Genomic DNA, 15841 nt, shown 5'->3' on the forward strand with positions numbered 1-15841 from the left:
CTGCTGCTCATAAATACCAGCCCTCTAGGTAGGGGATGCTGGTTTCTGTTTACACTTGGGCTTTGACTTCTTGCATGCCTGTTTTGTGTTCTGGCCTGCAAATATTATGTAGTGGCCAGAATCGGAATTTTGAACAAGGTCTGAGGCCACAAACAGGAGATTGTAATATCCCCCACGCCAAGGCATAGTACGTCTGTCTGCTTTGCTGCAATATACAATGACTATAGCAGAAATATAACAGTCTGTTCTGATACAGCTGCATTTTGAGGTCCCTCTCCACTGGCATTGTAGGGGAGATCAATGACTGTGGCCACTCAGTAATGAGCTGATGTGGGCTATGCGATGGTCCTTCTGCAAGCAGTGCAACATTAAAGCACTCATGTTTGCTTCAAAGTCCCTAAGAGTCATAGCCCAAATTCCTCAAAGTTAAGTATAAGCATCCACATAGAATAGCTATGGCTAGTGATGGATGAAAGGAACATTGCATAGCACTTTCCCTTTTCTCTGGAAAATGCCTAATTTCTTGCCCAAAGCCACCCTCCCTGCACAGTTGAGCAATGGAAAACTGGCCAAACAGTTGGGAGATTGGTATCCTTTCCTCGTCTTTTACCTGTGACAGCAACATGTGCTTGTCCCTGAGGCCCTGTAATGTGTGTTTCAGCAAGCAAACAATGGGGAAGATCATACAGATCATGGCAGTCCATGAGACATCTGCAATTGGGTTGTGGAGCTCCAAAGACATCACAGAGAAAGCTCTCTAATGGCCCTTTTTCATGAGTCGACAGTCTTTCAAATGACTGCACGAGCTCTGATATCATTGCTAAGGTTGTCAACACTTGTGCAAAGTGTTTACACAGGAAGACTTACCACTGGATCACAGGCTTCTCGTACGCTTCTCCTCCAGTGCGGAACTGCTGAGCAGGGAGCATTTACACAGCATGAGAAGCCCACAAACCATCAATATCTTTTAAGCTGAATGAAAAATCAGCCTCACAAACCAGAAACGAATAGTGAGCGATTTGTGTTCATTTACACTGAACGATTATCGCTCAAATTCGTTAGCTTGAATGTCTTTTGAGCGATAATCATTATGTGTAAATGGGCCTTGAGTCTGTTAACTGCTATGGTCAGCCTTGACAGCAAAATGTTTGAAGTTAATGGCTGGGACAGGAGTTCTATGGTCCTGGCATTTAGTGCTAACCCCCTCTCGCCGATGATGTACATGTACATCATGAGGTGGAAAGGGGTGAAAGATATATTACATAAATCTTGTAGTAAATTTATACACCCTGGTAATAATTTGTCTATTAATAATTAGGAACCAATATGGCTGCAAAGGGGAATGCTGAGTATGATGAACAAAAAAAATATTTAAAACATTGAAGCTCCAGGGTTCAGAAATAGCATTCTAGGATTACAAAGATATTAATAACCATAGTCATACAAAAGAGCAATTTTAAACTTAAAGGAGATGTCCCGCGCCGAAACGTTTTTTTTTTTTTTTTAAACCCCCCCCCCGTTCGGCGCGAGACAACCCCGATGCAGGGGTTAAAAAAACCACCCGCACAGCGCTTACCTGAATCCCGGCGGTCCGGCGTCTTCATACTCACCTGCTGAAGATGGCCGCCGGGATCCTCTGCCTTCGTGGACCGCAGCTCTTCTGTGCGGTCCACTGCCGATTCCAGCCTCCTGATTGGCTGGAATCGGCACGTGACGGGGCGGAGCTACACGGAGCCGCTCTCTGGCACGAGCGGCTCCATAGAAGACTACAGAAGACCCGGACTGCGCAAGCGCGGCTAATTTGGCCATCGGAGGCCGAAAATTAGTCGGCACCATGGAGACGAGGACGCCAGCAACGGAGCAGGTAAGTATAAAACGTTTTATAACTTCTGTATGGCTCATAATTAATGCACAATGTATATTACAAAGTGCATTATTATGGCCATACAGAAGTGTATAACCCCACTTGCTGCCTCGGGACATCTCCTTTAAGGGTCACTGTCACCTAAAACTTCATCAAGCGTTTCCACAATTTGAGGGCCTAAACAGATAGGCGTGATATTGATCCGAAATATTGATTTCAATGGTTTTGTTTCCAGTATCAGGAGTCTTGTGTGTTAACACTATGCAGGAGAAAAGATAGGATTTGCCTTATCTTTCTTGCACATAGTTTTTCTACATGTGAGAAAGATAGGGCACAACCTATCTTCTCACTTTTGTTCAAACTCGTGGGCAAAAGCACGGGTTTTGAATAGTCAAAAAAGCCGTTTCATGCGCTGATATGCTCCGTAGTGGCAAGCGAAGTAGTGCATGCTCCCATCTTTTTAGGCCCTGAAGTTGTAGAGTATCAGTGTATCTCAAACTTGAGGAAGGACTTGACAAATTGACACTAATAACATTGTATTTTGATCCAAATATGCCTTGTGAGGAATCCTTTGATGACAGCACTGCTAAAAGGTCAAGTTCACTATTTTGTATGACAGATTCAGTGATAATTCAGATTAACATCTGATGAGGTCTGAAAGGTGTTTGCATGACATGTTTGTGTAGTCTTACCTCAGAAAACTAATGCTGTCCATGAAGCGCTTTCTTTTTCTTTCACATGGCATTGAATGATCTCAATAGCAAATATAAAACAGAAATCAAGGCACCAATGTAAGCAACAGAGAAACAAATCATTAAGGCCAGCTTCTAAGGCCAGATTTGTGCATGCAAAATTTGGGCATGGAATACGCAGTGAATAGAACCATCTGTTTTCCTGTGCATTTGTGCACCAAAAGTTTCCATAGCAGTCAATGTGGATGCATGAAACACTGCGTAATTGCATAGGAAAAGAACACATTTTGAACTCATTAGACTGATTAGCCGTTTAAATGGCTGGGAGCATTGCTGCATTTTCTTGGACGCTCACAAATGGACATGTGTCGCATGCAGAAAAAAACTGCAAAATATACACCAATGCACGCACAAAAATAGCATAATTCATTACGCAAATACACAGTGCTCAGGTGCACGCAAATGCACTCATGCTCGTGTGAAGCCAACCTAATAACATTGAAATTTTAAGTCTATATTTTTCAGACTAGAAGACATACTTGACTATAAGATGTACCCATGGTTTGGATAACAAAAATAGGAAAACATATTTTGCACTAATTAAAATTTCCCTGATGGCTTAAGGCAGTGAAGAAATGAATATCAGTTACTGGTACTCTAGAGTAGCTTCTCCTTTCTTAATATTCTAGGGTAGGTAAGGGGTAATAGCTAGATGTCTATTCCTACTAAACTTAAAGGGGTTGTCTCGCGAAAGCAAGTGGGGTTAAGCACTTCTGTATGGCCATATTAATGCACTTTGTAATATACTGTACATCGTGCATTAAATATGAGCCATACAGAAGTTATTCACTTACCTTCCCTGCGCTGGCGTCCCCGTCTCCATGGCTCCGTCTAACTTCAGCGTCTAATTGCCCGATTAGACGCGCTTGCGCAGAAGGGTCTTCTGCCTTCGGCTCGGCTCGGCAGCAGCGGCGTTCTGGTCCCGCCCCCTTCTACACATCATCGCGTAGCTCCGCCCCGTCACGTGTGCCGATTCCAGCCAATCAGGAGGCTGGAATCGGCACACGTCATGGGGCGGAGCTACGTGATGACGCGTAGAAAGGGGCGGAGCCAGAACGCCGCTGCTGCCGAGCCGAAGGCAGAAGACCCTTCTGCGCAAGCGCGTCTAATCGGGCGATTAGACGCTGAAATTAGACGGAGCCATGGAGACGGGGACGCCAGCGCAGGGAAGGTAAGTGAATAACTTCTGTATGGCTCATATTTAATGCACGATGTATATTACAAAGTGCATTAATATGGCCATACAGAAGTGCTGAACCCCACTTGCTTTCGCGAGACAACCCCTTTAATGTGTCCTCATCTTTCAAACATTGAAACAAATTGCAATGGTGCATGTAAATACCTCGTATTTTGCTATTCATGTAAATGGCTGTGTAACAAGTCTGCTTGTCATACTTTATCATTTTTGCTTTACTGTATGTGCTTTTATATTATTTTAAAGGGGTTTTCCACGTAAAATATGTTTTTAACCATGCTGGCCATGCCCCCAAGCAATAAAATATCCTACACTCGCCCATCCCAGGTCACCAGAGCTCTAATGTCACATATGCATTTGGGTCTAATTACATACCTCGGAGTCCATCTGCGAATAGTAACATAGTAACTAAGGATGAGCGAGTATACTCGCTAAGGCACTACTCGTTCGAGTAATGTGCCTTAGACAAGTATCTCCCTTCTCGTCCATAAAGATTCGGGGACTGCCGCGGCTGACAGGTGAGTCGCGGCGGTGAGCAGGGGAGAGCGGGCGGGAGAGAGGGAGAGAGAGATCTCCCCTCCGTTCCTCCCCGCTCTCCCCCGCAGCTCCCCGCCCAGCGGCGGCCCCCGAATCTTTAAGGACGAGCAGGGAGATACTCGTCTAAGGCACATTACTCAAACGAGTAGTGCCTTAGCGAGTATACTCACTCATCCTTAATAGTAACATACTATGTAAGGCCGAAAAAAGACACATGTCCATCCAGTTCAGCCTACTCCCACCCTCCCCCCCCCCCCCAATGCTGATCCAGAGGAAGGCAAAAAAAAGCCAATTTTCCCCCTTAAACTGAAAAAAAATTCTTTGCTGACTATAATTTGGTGGTCAGAATAATCCCCGGATGAGCTCTTTTCAGGTTAGTATATATAACATGTAATATTGTAATTCTCAAGAAAAGCATCCTGGACCTTCTTGAACTCTTCTCAAATTTTCCATCACCACGTCCTCAGACAGAGCGTTCCATAGTCTCAGTGCTCTTACGGTAAAGAACCTTCTTCTATGTCGGTGTAGAAACCTTCTTTCCTCTAGATGCAGAGGATGCCTCCTTGATACAGTCACAGTCCTGGGTATAAATATATCATGGGAGAGATCTCTGTACTGTACCCTGCTATATTTATACATAGTTATTAGGTCGCCCCTCAGCTGTAATTTTCTCTGAGTGTTGTAGTCCGCTCATTCCATTATTTCTTTAGTTGTTCACCTTTGTAACCGATCAAGCTCTGATATGTCCTTCTTGAGTACTGGTACCCAAAACTCTATGCAATGTTCCATGTGTGGTCTGACCAATAACTTGTAAAGAGGAAGAACAATGCTCTGGTCATGTGCTTCTAGACCTCTTTTGATGCACCCCATCCTCCTTTTTGCCTTGGCAGCAGCTGCCTGACAATGGTTGCTCCAGTTAAGCTTATGGTTGACTAAAATCCACAAGTACTTTTCCATGTAAGTGTTTCCAAGTGGTTTCCCATTTAGTGTGTAATGGTGACATGTATTTCCCTGCTCATGTGCAGAACCTTATATTTATCAATGTTAAACCTCATTTGCCACTTTTCTGTTCAAGTCCCCAACTTAGCCAAATCCTATTGTAACCACATTATGTCCTCTCCTGTGTTAATTACTTTAGATAGTTTTGTGTCATCTGCAAACATTGATACTTTCCATCGTGGCAGGGTTGCCTTGGCACAGGCTAAGACCTGTAGCCTGGTTAGACAGATAAAGGGTTAATGCACTATGTGCAGAGACTGCTGGTTGCTGTCTCACATTGTTGCATGGTGCATTCTGACTATTAGTCATTCCTGTGGGAAAATTGGAGGTGTGGTTCTCTAATTACTCTGCCAGTCCTCTTCTGTGCTGGGTGTATTGCTACTTGCAGATAAGTTGCTGCGGGTTCCTTTTCAGTTGTATTTCTGCTTTTCATTTCTGTTTTGCTTTGCTGTTCATCTCTCCAGGGGTTCCTTTAGGGACAATCAGGGCCCAGTATGAACCCCATGGGTCCATCTCTATCAAAATGATTACTCTGCTTCTAGGCAGGGACTCTTCACCCCCCCCCCCCCCCCCCCGCTATGTTAAGGCCAGGCATCCGTCTCCGTGGAGTGGTGCTACCGTTCAGCATAGCGTGACGTGCGGCTATTTTAAACAGTGTGTACGTTAACCGTCGCCATGTGGAGTGTGGTAATTTGGTGTCGCACGGGCTTTACATCTGGGTTATGTATTTCATTTGTGGTGTAGCTGTTCTTCAGTGCATAAATCTATCTCCTACAGTGCTGAGCGTGGTACTTGTGAGCCGCATGGACTAATCACATCTTCTGCTTTTTATCACTGAGCCAGTTACTTATTCACTTACATGCATTCCACCCAGAGCAAGCATTCGTATTATATATACCAACCTTTTATGCAGCACAGTATCAAACGCTTTGGAAAAATCCAGATACACAAGATGGATAACTCTTTGCAATCCAATCTAGAACTTACATCCTCATAGCAGTTGATAACCTCTCTCAAACCCTTGCTGATACAGAGTTGTACAGCTATTTTCCTTGAGGTGCATCAGAATAGTATGTCTTATAAAGCCTTTTAACATTTTAGCCATAAGTAAGACTTACAGGTCTGTAATTTCAAGCTTCACTTTTTGACCCTTTTTGAATACCTACACCACATCAGCTAAGCGTTTTATTTTTGTAAGGTATAAACCTCTTACAGTAAGCAATTAGGATGTTTTTAAATGTTTACCATTCATTGTTTATATTTTTGAGGACATTATTCCAGTCAATAAGGTTGAAGCCATCACTAAGCTGATCAAACTTGGCATTCCTAACATTTAGTATATATGTAACTCCACTATAAAACTCTCTCCTGAAACACAAGTTGAAATGTTTCAAATTTTGGTCACTATTTCCCAGGTGCCCCCCAACCGGCACACCTATTATTTTGTTAGGTCTGTTGGTTAATATTAAGTCCATAACAGCCATCCTTTTAACCAGGCCCCTTTACAAGTTGGGTAAGGTAATTAATTATCTTTAGTAATCGACAGAAAGTTATAACCTCTATGAGATCTACAAGTTTCGGCTTTCTAATTTATATCCATATACTTAATGTCTCCCATAATAATTAGCTTATTGTGATTTGCTGCTTCATCTATTTGCTTAAATAAGATTTTCAGCAACTTCTGTTATATTTGGTGGTCTATAAAAAAAAAACTAGCAAGGATTTTATTGTTGTTTTTCCCTCCATGTATTTCTCATTTATCTACTTTATTGGTCAGATTTCAATCATTAGTCACTATAGGGTTTAGAAGGTTTTGGCTATTTTTTTATTAAATTTATCCCTACTAACTATTCTGCCAGTTCTAACTGTAATAACCCCTCCTACCTCTCCACCATTTCCATTACTTAGTCCCTGGTCACTGTTTACACTCTCTTCCCCTCTATTTTACTGGTTGCCCTCTCCCTGGTCCCTAGTTTAAATACTTCTCCGACTTTCTAGCCATCTTCTTCCCTAGCACAGCTGCACTCTCCACATTGAGATGCATGCCCATCCTTATGTAGCAAACAGCAAAGTTGACCTACTTCTCCAGTTACCCAAACCCCTCCTTTCTACACCAACTCTAGAGCCACATGTTTATCTCCCTAATCTCCTGCAGCCTTTCTGGTGTGGCACATAGTACAGGTAGTATTTCAGAAAATACTACTTTGGTCATCCTTGCTCTAAGCTTACCTCCTAGTTCCCTGAAATCTTTTTAGGGACCTTCCACCTACATCTAACATTGTCATTGGTGCCAATAAGAAATGAGCGAGCATTAGCCTACTGGAGATACTCGTTACTCGAGACTTCTCCCACTGCCCCCGACTCAATAGTTCTCCGCTATCAGCAGCCGGCGATTTAAAATCCCCAACCTGCTGGTAGCTCTGATTGTGATCGGCTGAGCGATTTAGCCAATCACAATCAGAACTACCAGCAGACGGGGATTTTAAATCCCCGCCTGCTGATAGCTGAGATCTACTGAGTCGGGGACAGCCAGGAGAAGACGCGGCTGAGCCCAGCAGCCGAAGGGAGGTGAGTATGTATTTTTTTGTTTTTTCTTAACACTTTTCTTTGTTTTTCGGGGAAGGACTTATATTTAAAGACCTTCACTGAAAAACATTTCAGGGGTGTCGGCAGCAGGATCCTCCACCGCAGCTGTCATGTGTGACAGCTGCGGTAGGGAATCCTTTATTCCCCGCAGGGACTTAAAATTCCTATGCTGCATCTGTAGAAAAATAAAAGTAAAAAATGTTTCCTTCCACGCTCTTGCTGTGGATCTCTTACTATAATAATAATTATTTAATTAATAAAAATCATTATGCAATTAATGAAGACACATAAATTACAGACCAGATAGTTATATTTAAGAGTTAAATACATTAAAAACATTTACCAATCCCTCAGAAATGTATATAAAAGTCTAGTTAAAACTTCACAGAGTATATTCATCCTATCTAATTTAATTTGGAATATTTCATATCTTTTCCAAGACCTCATTCAAACCAAAAGGAGACAAAGTATTCATCCCAAAAATCCAGAACATCTCACGTGCCCGTAGTTTAGCAAATGAATGTGTGTGAATATGTTCAACTGGGGTGATTTTAATTTATTTCGGATCTCTATGGTGTTCTAATGCGAAATGTCGCGACACGCTATGTTTCATATACCCTGTGGAGATATTAAACCTATTTTGGTTTAGGCGTGAACTCAGCGTATTTGTGGTCCGTCTGATATATTTTAACCCACATGGGCATTCTATCAAATACACAATGAATTTGGTGCTACATTTGAAGAATTGATCAATTTTTGTATTTTTCTGTTCATGTTGGCAAAAGACCTCCTTTCTTCCTTGTGTGATGTTTGCACAACATTTACATCATTTTCTACCACAGCGATGTACCCCAACTAGCGATAATTTATTGCGAAATTCCTCTTGAAATTTGTTTTGTGGGTTCGACGGGGCAAGTGTGTTCTGTCGGGTTTTGTTACGACGATAAATAACAGTGGGTCTATTTTGGATCTCATTGCTTAATATCGGATCTTTTTTAAGGTTCTCCCAATTTTTCTTCAGAATTTTCTCTATTGAATTAGATTGGGAGTTATATTTAGTGATAAATAACACATTCTTTTGTGTATCAAATTTCTTTGATCTTTCAAGACTAAAGATTGGGAATTATACATTTCTAGTGTGGAACAGTTCCTCCGGATTCTTTTGAACTGTCCAAATGGTATATTTATTTTCCAGTCTTTTTTATGACAGCTGAAAAAATGTAAAAAACTATTGCAATCGGTCAGTTTGAAATGCCTACGGGTTTGTATAATACCTTCCTTAGACGATATAACTAAATCAAGAAAAACTACCTCCGTTCTGCTTAAACTATTCTCGAGCTTTAGATTGAAGTTGTTTTTGTTGATGTCTAAAACTAATGTATTGAGGTCCTCCATTGTTCCCTCCCAAATTAATAAATTATCTTCTATAAAACGTCGATAAAAATGTAATTCTCTTGTCATTAAAAATAAATCTCTCAAAATACCCCATAAAAAGATTCGCATAGCTGGGGGCGAATTTCGTCCCCATTGCTGTCCCGCTGGTCTGTAAATAAAATGCCCCATTATATGTAAAATTGTTGTTTTTTAGAATAAAACCTATGGCCTCTAATAAATTTTTTTTTTGTTTAGATGGCATCAAAGGGTCATTATCAAGATAATAAGTAATCTCCTTAAGACCTAGATTGTGTAGAATATTCGAATATAAGGAACGCACATCGAGAGTACACCATATGGAGGTGTCTTTCCAGATTACATTTTTAAGGAGAGCTAAAATATGACCTGTATCCTTTACATATGATGGTAAATGAACCACATATCTTTGTAGGTGTGTATCAGTATATTCCGATAAAGGGGTGGTTATGAAATCTATCCCAGAAATAATTGGTCGTCCTGGTGGCTCTGAAATGTTCTTGTGCACCTTAGGTAAAAAATAAAAGGAAGGGGTTTCCAGATTATGATTACAAATATATTTAGACTCCTCTAACGATATACAGTTATTTTTCAGAGCTTTCTCCACCATTTTAAATAAAGCTTCGGAAATTTTTGTAATAATTTGTATCATTCAGCATTCTCAGAGATTCTTTATTGTAGTAGTCTCGGTCCATCACTACTGTCCCCCCCCCCCCCTTGTCCGTTCTTTTACAGATGTGGCAGGTGCAGCAGGGAATTATTTTTCCTTGCAGGGATGCAGGAAACATCTGCCGCGCGCGGCAGATGTGTTTTGAATCCCCGCGGGACATGGCAGCGGCGGAGATATATATTTTTTTTACTTTTTTTTTTTAAAACTAACATTTTTATATGTAAAGCCCTTCCCTGAAAAACATTTCAGGGGTGCCGGCAGACTATTGTTTTCAATGGCTCCATTGAAAACAAGTTAGGCAGCTACCAAGCATCGGTCACACTAAAAAATGCTCAGGTCTCCCATTGACTGCAATGGGGTTCGTTACTTGAAATGAGCTCTCGAGCAATACAAAAAGCTCGGCTCAAGTAACGATCACCCAAGCATTTCGGTGCTCGCTCATCTCTAGTGCCAATGTATACCAAGACCACTGGATCCTCACCAACACCTCCCAGTAATCTGTCAACCTGATCCGCGATGTGTAGAACTGAGCGCCAGGAAGACAACACACCGTTTGACGATCCCAGTTTTGTGGCAGATTGCCCTGTCTGTCCCCTAATAATTGAGTTTCCCACTGCTAGGATCTGTCTGGCCTTCCCTGTGCTCCCAGTCACCTTCTTACTGGAGAAGACATCTCTCTAGCAGTCAGAGGCCACGTCGTGTTGCAACAATGCTAATCCTGTAATGAAACCCTTTTTATCTTCCAAATTTTCAATTTGTTGGAGTGTACCAGTTAAGGACTAGCCTCCATGGATCTCTTCCCTCTACTCCTCCTTCTAACTGACACCCAGCTATTTTCCTTCTCATCCTGCTCTCCCATACTAACATCCACCCCCACATTTCCCCAACCGAGTGCCTGCAAAGTGAGCAGCAAACTCCTTTCCATGTTGCCAATGAGTCTCAGTGTCATGATTCTGGCACTGGATTGGAGTCTTCTGTGGTAGCCAGCAAGAGTGAGCAATGTGGTCAGGCAAGGCAGGTGTAGTACACAGAGTACAATCTTCTTTTAAAGGGAGCAGGTATAGGAAGGAGCAGGTTTAAAGGCTGAGGGCTTAGAGCGCAATAAACACACCATGAGGGGAGGGGAGGACCAGGTTTAAATAGGAAGTCCAATCAAGCAGGGGTAGAGCTAATCAGGAGCAGGATTGCAGGACACAAGGAACTGGGCCAGCTTAAGCAGGGGAGCTGTCCTGTAGGCTGAATAGCTCACTAAGGAGAGACATCGGATGGAGCACAGGAGTTCCCAGGTTCGAGTCCTGACGCTCAGTGTTGCAAGCTGTTCATTTAGATACAGGATTTGGGCTTCCAAATGTGCAACACGCTCACATCTCACACAGTAGTATGAACCCTCAAATGGCTGTTCAAGGACTGCATACATGGCATAAGATGTACACTGGGTGACATTGTCAATGATTGAGCACATTCTAAATGGGGATGTTACACATAGATTAGATTGGGGAAAAAAACAAAGTATATATGAAAAAATTTGAAATAAGCAGTGATTAAATAAATTACTCTTCCAAAATCCCTGACTCCAATGTCACTAATCCCAAGTCACACACTTATGACACAGTACACCTAGAAGACAGCTACAAAAACTCATTTAGGCTTTGATTAATAATTCTGTTCCTCCTCTGTTTGGAATGGAATATCACAGACTGCTTTAACGAATCACAGACCTCAACACTGGGCCACTGATGTCTGTGATTGGCTGCAGCATCCTATAATGTTATGTAAATTGGTTGAGGCTTTGTTATCACAACAGGTTCAGGGGGCCCGACCCTGCTAATGACTAAAATCCCCAAAACAGGATCAGGAAGGGACCCTTGAAAGAAACCTATTCTGATTCCGATTTCAGATATGAGCAGGGGTGGAAGCCCTAGTGATGCAGTCTCGATGAAGCCTGACTGCATTATCCCTGCATGAGGTATACAGCTATTAAGTCTCCTCTCAGCCTTCTTTTTTGCAAGCTAAACATTCCCAGATCTTTTAACTGTTCCTCATATTACATGATTTGCAGACTGCTCACCATTCTGGTAGGTCTTCTCTGAACATGCTGCAGTTTGTCTATTTCTTAATTAAATTGCGATGCTCAGAACTGGACACAGTATTCCAGAGAAGGTTTGACAAAGGAAGAGTAGAGGGGGATAATTACCTCACGTGACCTAGACTCTATGCTTCTCTTACTGCATCCCAGAATTGTGTAAACTATTAATACTGAAATATAACTTTTATTACTACTAGTTAAAATAATGAAGGACAAACAAGTACATATATTTAGAAGATAGAGAAGATAAGAGTGATCCAGTCTGGGCCACTTTAACAGAAATTCCACTGATATCATCCTAACGGATAATCTTATCTAGATCAGTGAACTTATGCAAGCCACTATCCAGTTTATCTCCACTGGAACTATCCATTTTTCTGCCCCTGAGGAACCCACGTTGTGGGGGAAATGTGTAGGGATGAATTAATCGCTCAGGCTTTCTTTGTCATCCACTGTATTGGGATGACTCCTGTGCTACAATTGCTTAAATATTTATGACATCAGGTCACAGTAGGACTAAGTGAATAAATAGGTTGAGCTGACCTTCTGTCGCCTGACCTAATTAGTCCCTATCTTTCTGTTAAAGTGGCCCGGACTGGATCACTCTTATCTTCTCTATCTTCTAAATATATGTACCTGTTTGTCCTTCATTATTTTAACTAATAGTAATAAAAGTTATATTTTAGTATTAATAGTTTTCAGGTCCACTCAGTCAGCTTCATGAACTTATACTGGACTTATACTGCCTCTGTGAAAGGTTGTCCCTCTCTTCTCTGGTGTTAGCTATCCTTCCTAGCTTTGTGTCGTCTGCAAATTTGATCAGTTTCCCCTCAATTTCATCCTTCGGATCATTTATGCTTTGTCAATCCCATATTTGGTCATTTTTTCAATAATGCCGATATGAGATGCTTTGTGAAATGCTTTACTGAAATCATGATATATTATATTTACTGCATTTACCTGATCAACCCAGTTGGTGATTCTGTATAGAAGGAAATAAGATTAGTCTGGCATGACTTGTTTGTTACAAACCATGCTGGATGGTTAATTACTCTATTCTCATCCAAATACTTGCATATATGATGTATAAAAATTTGTTCAGAGATCTTTCCCAGTATAGAAGTCAGCCTCACCAGCCTGTAGTTTCCTGGATCCTCCATCTTTCCTTTTTTTTGAAGATGGGAACGACATCTGCCCTTTTTCAATCTTCCTATTGTATTGCACCAGTCATCACCATTTTGAGCTCTTTTTGAGCTTAATATAATGCACATTGCCACATTGACAACATATTTTTATGTTACACTGAATAAATATGCATTTTTATTATATTTATTGTGTTCATATTCTTCTGAATAAATATATATATTTTTATCTTTATTTATATGAATTGCATCTTATATGATTTTTTTATGATACTAGTTTTATTAATTCAGGATGAGATAATTGTTTTGATTTTATATTTATTTATTTATTCATTTATGTATTTGTCTTACAAATATTGTATTCATTTTTCCCCCTAAATGACCACTTTTCTCCACCATTTTTTGTTTATAGTATAAATTCTGCCATCATTTAAATACACTGCTTTAAATTCTCACAATGATATACTCGCTTTTTTTTATTAGTGAAGGAATCTTGCAAATATTTAAATAGTTTACCTATATGGATAAAATTTGCATTCTGTTTATGTATTCATGCATTTGTCTTGCATGTATTTATTGACCAGTTTTCGCCACAATTTTCTGTTACACTTTTTTATGTTATGAAGACACTTCTCCACTTTTAACAGTGGATTAAACCTTAAGCTCTACGAGGGCTGAAATTCTTTATTTATTTTCTTTCCTCTATTTCATTTATTCATTCAGTATACCAGATTGCTTTTCTCACATAATCATCACCATTTGCTGACACATTGATTTACTATCACTTTCCAAGACTTTTTAAATTGAGTTTTATCCTTCTTCATTCATTTTTTATTCTATGATAATTATACTCTTTATTTAATATAGTGTAATTTTTAGTTTGGTTTAAATTTGTTGTTCCCCTGCCCCTTCTTTTGCTTTCCCTCATTCATAACTATGTGCACAGCACTTAATAATCCAGCCATTTTCCAAGAAAAGGGGCTGGGTCCCTGAAACGCGTTAACCTCAATGATCTTTGTGGTCAAAAGGGTTGCGTCTAGGGTCCATGGTCTTTAATTTTCTGCAAGTTGCACACTAATAACAGACTGGTAGATATGAAAATCAAGAACATAAAATGTTCTCCTGTCTTTATTGGCAGCTATTTTGTCTTATAACTCTTTAGCAACTACTATGGCAAAATATAAGTTTTTGGGCCTCGTTTAGCAAAGATGTCTAACAGTAGGATGGTCCTTGTTGTCCATAGCAACCAATCACAGCTCAGTTTTCATTTTACCTCAACAGCTTGAGAAATAAAAGCTGAGCTGTGATTGGGTGCTTTGGATATTAAGGACGTCTTGCTGTTACATGGTTTTGCTGAATTAACATTTTTGAGTTTCTGTTTCCATTCATATCAAATTTATGTATCCGAGTGTCATTAAATAGAGTTATGAGGGTTTCAAATCAAGATCATTTTGTAATAACTTATTATTATGTCACATAACAATAACAAATTGCGGGAACCATGTTACTCTGTTGTATTCTGAACATTTGTGCTTTCTGTCATCATTTCTACATTTCTGTCTTGAGCACTCATTTTCTGTTTTCTGTACTCTAAAAACTCAACTACAAGATAAAGAATCATTCCAAGCAATAACATGGAAAGTACTACATATAGCTTTACGGAGACACACAAAACATTACTGTATGCAAATGCAATAACGAAGCCAACAGACTCCCAGAGACGATAATTTGCAAAAGCAGCTTCTTTGTGATCATCAAATAAAACTCCATAAAAGGCTGTAGAAGAAGAAATACAAGACAATCATTAAGTTCGTACATGACTTAGGGTATTTTTATAAGTCTTCATACACATTTTAGTGTTTTCTTTTAGTGTTGTTATAGTATATTGTGTAGTCGACAAAGGCAGATGTGGGTCTGTCTTTTGCGCCATAAGTTGTGTTTTTTTAATGTCACTACCCTGGGGGAATATAAATTGTGTTGTAAAACTTTTTTTTGGGATGGATGGGGGTGTTGAGATTATGTAAAAGAAGCAGACATTCCACCATTTTTGTGGGGGTTGTTTTATTCGCATTCACCAAGCAGTAAAAATTATATTGCAGTATCATTCTCTGGATGAATACAATTAGGCCTCTTTCACACGACCTTATGCGTTTTCAGCTGATCGCGGCTAAAAATTGCATGAATGAAGAATAGCCGTGATCAAGTCCCGAGCTTTAGCCGCGTTTTCTCGTCCATTTACATGGGCACATATGTAAAAAAAAAAGAGCGTTGGACACACCTAAACTCCCTTACCCTCCTTTTTTTAAAAGCTGTCATAGAATCCTATGGGAGCCTCCAGCAGATCTCGGCAAAAGATAGGGCAAGACCTTTTCACGCACCGTATACAATTGCTTGTTGTTTTCGCTCATCAATGTCCTATTATTCTCGGCACTATTTTAAAATCACTTATCTGAATGAATACATTAGATTTCAATGCTTCAGATGGTTACAATTTTTGTAACGTGGCTACATTAGCCGCGTATATACAGTGGTGTGTGTGTAAGCCCCTATAGTGATTCAGAGTTTATATGTTTTGAACACTAAACACTTAAAAGATAAAA

General features: G+C 40.4%; 1 protein-coding gene across 2 annotated transcripts in view; it reads right to left on the reverse strand.

The window, feature by feature from the left end:
* Nucleotides 1-12783: 12783 nt before the first annotated feature.
* Nucleotides 12784-15841, reverse strand: part of LOC136620986 (protein unc-93 homolog A-like) — a 66500-nt gene continuing 63442 nt past the window's right edge. The window contains exon 8 of one of the 2 annotated variants that reach the window (XM_066596137.1): nucleotides 12784-15017. In XM_066596137.1, the coding sequence (XP_066452234.1) occupies nucleotides 14746-15017 (272 nt within the window). In that variant the 3' untranslated portion in view covers nucleotides 12784-14745. The remainder of the gene's footprint in view (nucleotides 15018-15841) is intronic. The other variant, XM_066596136.1, reaches the window with a different exon arrangement.

Source organism: Eleutherodactylus coqui, chromosome 3 (assembly GCF_035609145.1).
Source record: "Eleutherodactylus coqui strain aEleCoq1 chromosome 3, aEleCoq1.hap1, whole genome shotgun sequence".
Classification (NCBI taxonomy): Eukaryota; Metazoa; Chordata; class Amphibia; order Anura; family Eleutherodactylidae; genus Eleutherodactylus; species Eleutherodactylus coqui.